The 6,487-nt window shown below is 36.9% G+C and overlaps 1 protein-coding gene across 3 annotated transcripts in view; it reads left to right on the top strand.

Annotated features, from left to right (window-relative positions):
- Positions 1-1,226: 1,226 nt before the first annotated feature.
- Positions 1,227-6,487, top strand: part of LOC137641551 (uncharacterized) — a 6,433-nt gene continuing 1,172 nt past the window's right edge. Inside the window, exons 1-4 of one of the 3 annotated variants that reach the window (XM_068374219.1) lie at positions 1,227-2,029; positions 2,930-3,151; positions 3,253-3,357; positions 3,739-6,487. The exon at positions 3,739-6,487 is cut by the window's right edge and continues 1,172 nt beyond it. In XM_068374219.1, coding sequence (XP_068230320.1) covers positions 3,868-6,487 — 2,620 coding nt within the window. In that variant the 5' untranslated portion in view covers positions 1,227-2,029; positions 2,930-3,151; positions 3,253-3,357; positions 3,739-3,867. Of the gene's footprint in view, positions 3,358-3,738 lie in introns of all 3 variants that reach the window. The other 2 variants (XM_068374220.1, XM_068374218.1) reach the window with 2 other exon arrangements.

Here is a 6,487-nt window from a genome sequence, read left to right as displayed (position 1 = left end):
AGAGGGTTGGGCATGAATGTAAAGAGAATTCTATATGAGAATGTGATTGTACCAACTCTGATGAATGGATCGGAGGTGTGGGGAATGAAAGTGACGGAGAGACAGAAATTGAATGTGTTTGAGATGAAGTGTCTAAGGAGTATGGCTCATGTATCTCGAGTAGATAGGGTTAGGAACGAAGTGGCGAGGGTGAGAACGGGTGTAAGAATTAAAATAGCAGCTAGAGTGGATATGAATGTGTTGAGGTGGTTTGGCCATGTTGAGAGAATGGGAAATGGCTGTCTACTTAGGAAGGCGATGAATGCAAAAGTTGATGGGAGGAGCACAAGAGGAAGGCCAAGGTTTGGGTGGATGGATGGACTGAAGAAAGCTCTGGGTGATAGGATGATAGATGTGAGAGAAGCAAGAGAGCGTGCTAGAAATAGGAATGAATGGTGAGCGATTCTGATGCAGTTCCGGTAGGCCCTGCTGCTTCCTCCGGTGCCTTAGATGACCGCGAAGGTAGCAGCAGGAGGGGATTCTGCCTTATGAAGCTTCATCTGTAGTGGATAACAGGGAAGGGTGAGCTGTGGCACCCTAGCAGTACCCGCTGAACTCGGTTGAGTCCCTTATCAGGCTGGGAGGAACGTAGAAAGTAGAGGTCCTCTTTTTGTTTTGTTTCATTTGTTGATGTCGGCTACCCCCCAAGATTTGGGGAAGAGCGTTGGTATATGTATGTATGTGTGTATATATATATATATATATATATATATATATATATATATATATATATATATATATATATATATATATATATGTATATATATATTCATATATATATATATATATATATATATATATATATATATATATATATTTATATATATAAATACATATTTATATATATATATATATATATATATATATATATATATATATATATATATATATATATATATATATATATATATATATATTTATATATATATTTATATGTATATATATTTATATATGTATATATTTATATATATATATATATATATATAGATATTTATATTTACATATATATATATACATATATATATTTGTATATATATTTATATATATTTATATTTGTATATATATATATATATATATATATATATATATATATATGTATATATATATATATATATATATATATATATATATATATATATATATGTATATATGTATATATATATATATATATATATATATATATTGTCAAGTTTTCACTCCACTATTGTACATAATGAATATTATAAACTGTTTTTAGTATTTTCTTACTTTCTTTATGCACGCCCTCTGTTGATTGCTTTCTTAACTTTCATCCTTCCTTGTCCAGAGCAAAGTCTCTTTTCCCGTTATTCCTCCTTTATGTTCTTAGTTTTGTTTACTTTGGTACTTCAAATTTCTTGTTAAGTTAGGTGTATTCTTCCTGTTCTGAAGACAGTGTTCGTGGCTCTTTCTCCTATTACTAAGTGTATTTTGTTATTTAGATATGTTGAATTGTGTTGAATTATTGAACTATTTGCCATATGTTTAATTATTATAGTGAAGTGTTTTGTTGAAACAATTTCGTTCATGTATAAGTGTTAAGTAATTAATGTTAATTTGTATAATTAGTTATTAATAATTATAATAAGAGATTGCTGAGTTTCGTTCACCCGACCATGGTTTCGCACAGTTTGGATTTTATTTTGGTGGAATATTATTTTTATTATGCTTCCTACTGAGTGTTAGCTAAGGCCATCTTTAAGCTAAAGTATTTACCACTGAATACGAGGACATTCAGCTTAGGCATGTCATAATTTGGGGGCCTGTCCGGGATACCAAATCTGTTGTGCGATTATAAACTGTTGAAATGTTTTTGGTGAATTTTTAAGAACTGTTGGTGAACGATATGTCCATATATTGTGCTTCATTGATTTGTACAGTTAGTGCCACGCTACGCTGTTCTTCGCTTTCATTAAACTGTGTTTGACAGTAGTTCCAGGCAAGAATACACCTCATCTCTCCTTAAACCAAGGTAAAGTATTTTTGAAGGATAAGTCGATAACAAGTGTTAATTGACAGGGATCTGTGTGAATCACCTCTTATGCCCGCCTCATTAATATTTTCCACAATAAAGGTCACCCTCGCTATCATATAAGTGTTAAGTTACGTTAATCTTACGTTACCTTGCACATCATTGTTTAGCTCCCGACCTTTCGGATTAGCAAAATCCACTGTACTCCTTTTAAAGTCTAATCATTGCGGAAGTATTAGTTCATTCTCGCACTTTTAGTGTACCTCGAACACTCCGTGATTCCAGACTTTCTGTAATTACTGAATTGCGCTAGTTTAACTCCCCAAGATTAGACATGTGGTTTAGTCAGGTTGCTGCGTATATCTTTAGGTAATTACCATTCTGTAACTAGCAGTTGTTATTCGTATTTAAATACTTCTCTCGCTGTCTGTTAGCGTTCTATTATAAGTACAGTAATAGCGTTGGGCTGCAGTTACCTAAATTTATCATTATAGGTTTTCGGTAGTAAATATAACTTGTTACATTTGTTTACGTTAGGAGCAATGTACGTGTGGCTACTGTTAACTTTATTTTATAAATATGAATACTGTTTAGAATGATTAACAGAGTTAATGTGTTCGCGTTTAGTCAGCCATTCATTGTTAGGTAGGTAGGATTTGTTGTATTTACATAGGCCTAAGTGCTGTGTAGTGAGTAATTAAACCTTGTTCAAAATGCCTTTTAATCTAGAGAGCTTTACTGGAAACCCCAAAGAGGAATTATCTACGCTCAGGTATGCTACTAAACAGGATCTGCGTGACCTAGCAGCGAAATGTAACATTGTGGTTGATCCTGCTTATGTGAAGGCTAGATTACTGAGTAACATTTTGGATTATTTAATTAACCAAGAGATTATTACAGATGATGAAGAAGTACAAGCACTCAGAATTGCAGCAGGAGTACTTCCGCCTGTTCCAGTAGATACAGAAGTAGAGAAAATAAGGCTTCAATTGCAGTTAGAGAAGGTAAAGAAGGAAACGACCGAACGGGAGCTCTATCTAGAAGAGAAGAGAGCAGAAGCGAGAGAGAAGGAGCGAGAAGCAGAGATAAGACACCAGATAAAACTCCAGGAGCTTTCTTCAGGTAAGAGAAAGGAAGCCACACTCCCTGCTACGTTTGAAGTTTTTAAAGCAAGTAAGCTTGTACCTGATTTCGATGAGAAAGATCCTGAGGTTTTCTTCCAGAACTTTGAACAAATCGCAGAAACCTTGAACTGGCCTGTAGAATTCTGGTCTCTGCTCATCAGGAACAAAGTGAAGGGTAAAGCTGCATTTGTTGCTTCACAACTGGTAAGTGAAAATGACTATACAGTGTTAAAGAAAACTATCTTGGATGCGTACTCCATTACCATAGAAGGGTACAGACAAAATTTTAGAAATTCTGTTAAAACTTTCAACCAAACTTTTGTAGAATTTTGTAGTCTCAAAAATAGGCAGTTGAATAAGTGGTTAGAAAGAGCAGGTGTTGATAACTTCGAATCATTTAAGAATTTGATTCTTCTAGAAGAATTTTTGAGGAAAGTGCCTACTCATATCTCAACCTTCATTCATTTTAAAGGTGAAACACTGGTAAAGAAGGCAGCTAGTCTCGCCGATGATTACCACTTAATCCATAAATCACAAAAGGGTCAAACTAACAAATCATCTCCTTCCTTTTCCAAATCTCCCCAGGTATCCTGTGCTTACTGCAAGAAAGAGGGCCACACTATTGAAAATTGTCCACTTCCCCAGTGCAAAACTTCAAAAGCAAAAGAAGGTAAAAATGCCCAGTCAAGGAGCACATGCCATGTGACTACTCCGATGGAAGGGTTGCAGCCGTTTGAAGGATTTATTTGTGATGTTGCTGTAAATGGTACTTCACTGAAGTGCCTCAGAGACTCTGGTTCCTCTCAGTCTATATTGGCAGACTTAGGTTCGAAGAATCTAACTTACACTAGGGAGTTTGTAACTATTTCAGATTTAACCTCTTCCAGGACTCTGCCTCTTGCTGAAGTGGAAATTGTTAGTCCTTACTTTACAGGAAAGGCTAAAGTAGCTGTGTTAAAGCAAGCCTTGCCGTGTTCTCCAGTAGAGCTGATCTTGGGTAATGATCTAGCAGGGTCACAGGTGAAAACTAATTTTATTAGTTCAGATCCTGATTTCGTAATCCAAGAAGAAAGTAAATCCATAGAATCTCCACCAGCTATAACTCAGGTTGTGACTAGGAATACTTCCAGGGCAGGACACTTGAAAAGTGAGAGTAAAACTACTGGAAGAACTATGGAGGCCTTAGACTTGGTGAATGTAGGTAAGAAAGAGTTTACCGAGCTACAGAAAGAGGACCCCAGCCTTAGTGAACTTTGGAAAAAGGTGAGAATTCCAGATGAAAATCCAAAATTGCCATATTTTTATGTGAATAAAGGTATTCTCTGCAGGCATTTCAGGTCGCCACAGATTAATTCTAACCATACTTGGAGGGATTGCCACCAAATAGTCATTCCTCAACCTCTAAGACTTTCCTTGTTAGACCTCGCTCATTCTGCAGAATCCCACTTAGGGGTCAACAAGACATACAAAAGAGTAAGTGAAGACTATTATTGGCCAGGCCTTGGTAAAGATATTAAGAGCTATGTTGCTTCATGTCACCATTGTCAGGTTACAGGTCAACCTAACCAGAGAATCCCGCCAGCACCACTCCAGAACGTACTAGTACCCAAAACTCCTTTTTACAAACTCATCATAGATTGCGTTGGTCCCTTACCAAAGACTAAGAGAGGGAATGAATACATACTGACTGCTATGTGTCCCACTTCAAGGTACCCTTTGGCATTTGCAATCAAAAACATAAATGCAAAGACTATATTACTTAACCTTAGGAAGATTTTCACTGTTTTAGGATTTCCCTATGAGTTACAATGTGACCAGGGAACTAATTTTACAAGCCATGTCTTCAAACAAACTATGCATACATTGAATATTCATAATGTTAACTCCTCTATATATCATCCACAGACAAATGGTGCCCTGGAAAGGTTCCATCAAACCTTGAAGAACCTTTTGCGCAAGTACAGCAGTGAAACGGCAAATCATTGGGATGAGGACCTCGATCTCCTAATGTATGTTTTTCGATGCACTCCACATGATTCCACAGGGATATCTCCCTTTGAGGCATTGTTTGGTCGTCGACCACGAACTGTATTGGGTATGGTGAAAGAAAATATTTTGCATCAGAAACCAGAGGAGACTACTAACACGTTGCAATATATTAAAGACCTTAAAAGTAAGTTTCATCAGATAAATGATTTGGTATGTTCTAACCTCCTTTCCTCGCAACAAGTAATGCAGCAACAGGGGAACAAGAAAGCCAGGTTAAGGGAGTTCCAGAAAGGTGACCAGGTACTTTTATACCATCCAATTCCAGGAGCTCCATTGAGAGAGAAGTTTGCCGGCCCATATACAGTCCTAGAACGTCTTTCTAAGGTAAACTATGTAATTAGTACCCCAGATAGGAGGAAGGACACACAATTGGTTCATGTGAACTTGTTGAAGCGGTACCAAAGTAGAGTAAATAGTGGACCACCTCGAGTAACATTGGTGACTACCTCAACTCTTAGGTCTAAAGATGACTATCCTGTTACTACTAATGAAGACCCTGATGAAGATCCAGAACTGATTAATATTAGTGATTTAACTAACTCTAAGATAATGGGTAAGCTTGACTCCTTCTTATCACACTTGTCTACAAATGAAAGCAAAGAACTAAACTCCTTACTAACCAGTTTTCAGGACTTGTGCACTGATGATCCAGGAACCTGTAACCTCATTCAACATGACATCTTGCTGGAGCCGGGAACACAGCCCATCAGACAACCATTTTACAGAGCGATAGGAAAGAAGCTTGAATCCTTAAGGTCAGAGGTACAGTACTTGATAGATCACAAGTTAGCAGTCCCAAGTACCTCCCCTTGGGCTTCACCTTGTATACTTGTACCTAAAGCAAACGGTAAGTTACGACTATGTACAGACTACCGCAGACTGAATAAGGTCACCATTAAAAATTCTTTTCCTTTGCCACGGATCAATGATATTTTAGACAATATAAGTAATTCAAAGATTTTGACTCAGATTGATTTACTAAAAGGGTACTATCAGGTAAAACTGACCCCAAAGGCCCAATCAATCTCTGCTTTTGTAACACCCTTTGGCCTATTTGAATATGTGGTTATGCCTTTTGGGCTCTCTAATGCCCCTGCTACATTTCAGAGGCTGATGGCAGAGGTAATCAGAGATTTGCCTAATGTCTATGTATACTTGGACGATATAGTCATAGCAAACATGACTTGGGAGGAACATCTGCACACACTCTCAAATCTGTTTACACGACTACGTACTGTAGGTCTCACCATCAACTTAGCCAAGAGTTCATTTGGGCAAGCTAAGG

This window comes from Palaemon carinicauda, chromosome 5, assembly GCF_036898095.1.
Source record: "Palaemon carinicauda isolate YSFRI2023 chromosome 5, ASM3689809v2, whole genome shotgun sequence".
NCBI classification, from domain to species: domain Eukaryota; kingdom Metazoa; phylum Arthropoda; class Malacostraca; order Decapoda; family Palaemonidae; genus Palaemon; species Palaemon carinicauda.
The sequence above is the reverse complement of the archived record's forward strand: the minus strand, read 5'-3'. Positions and strand labels throughout refer to the sequence as shown.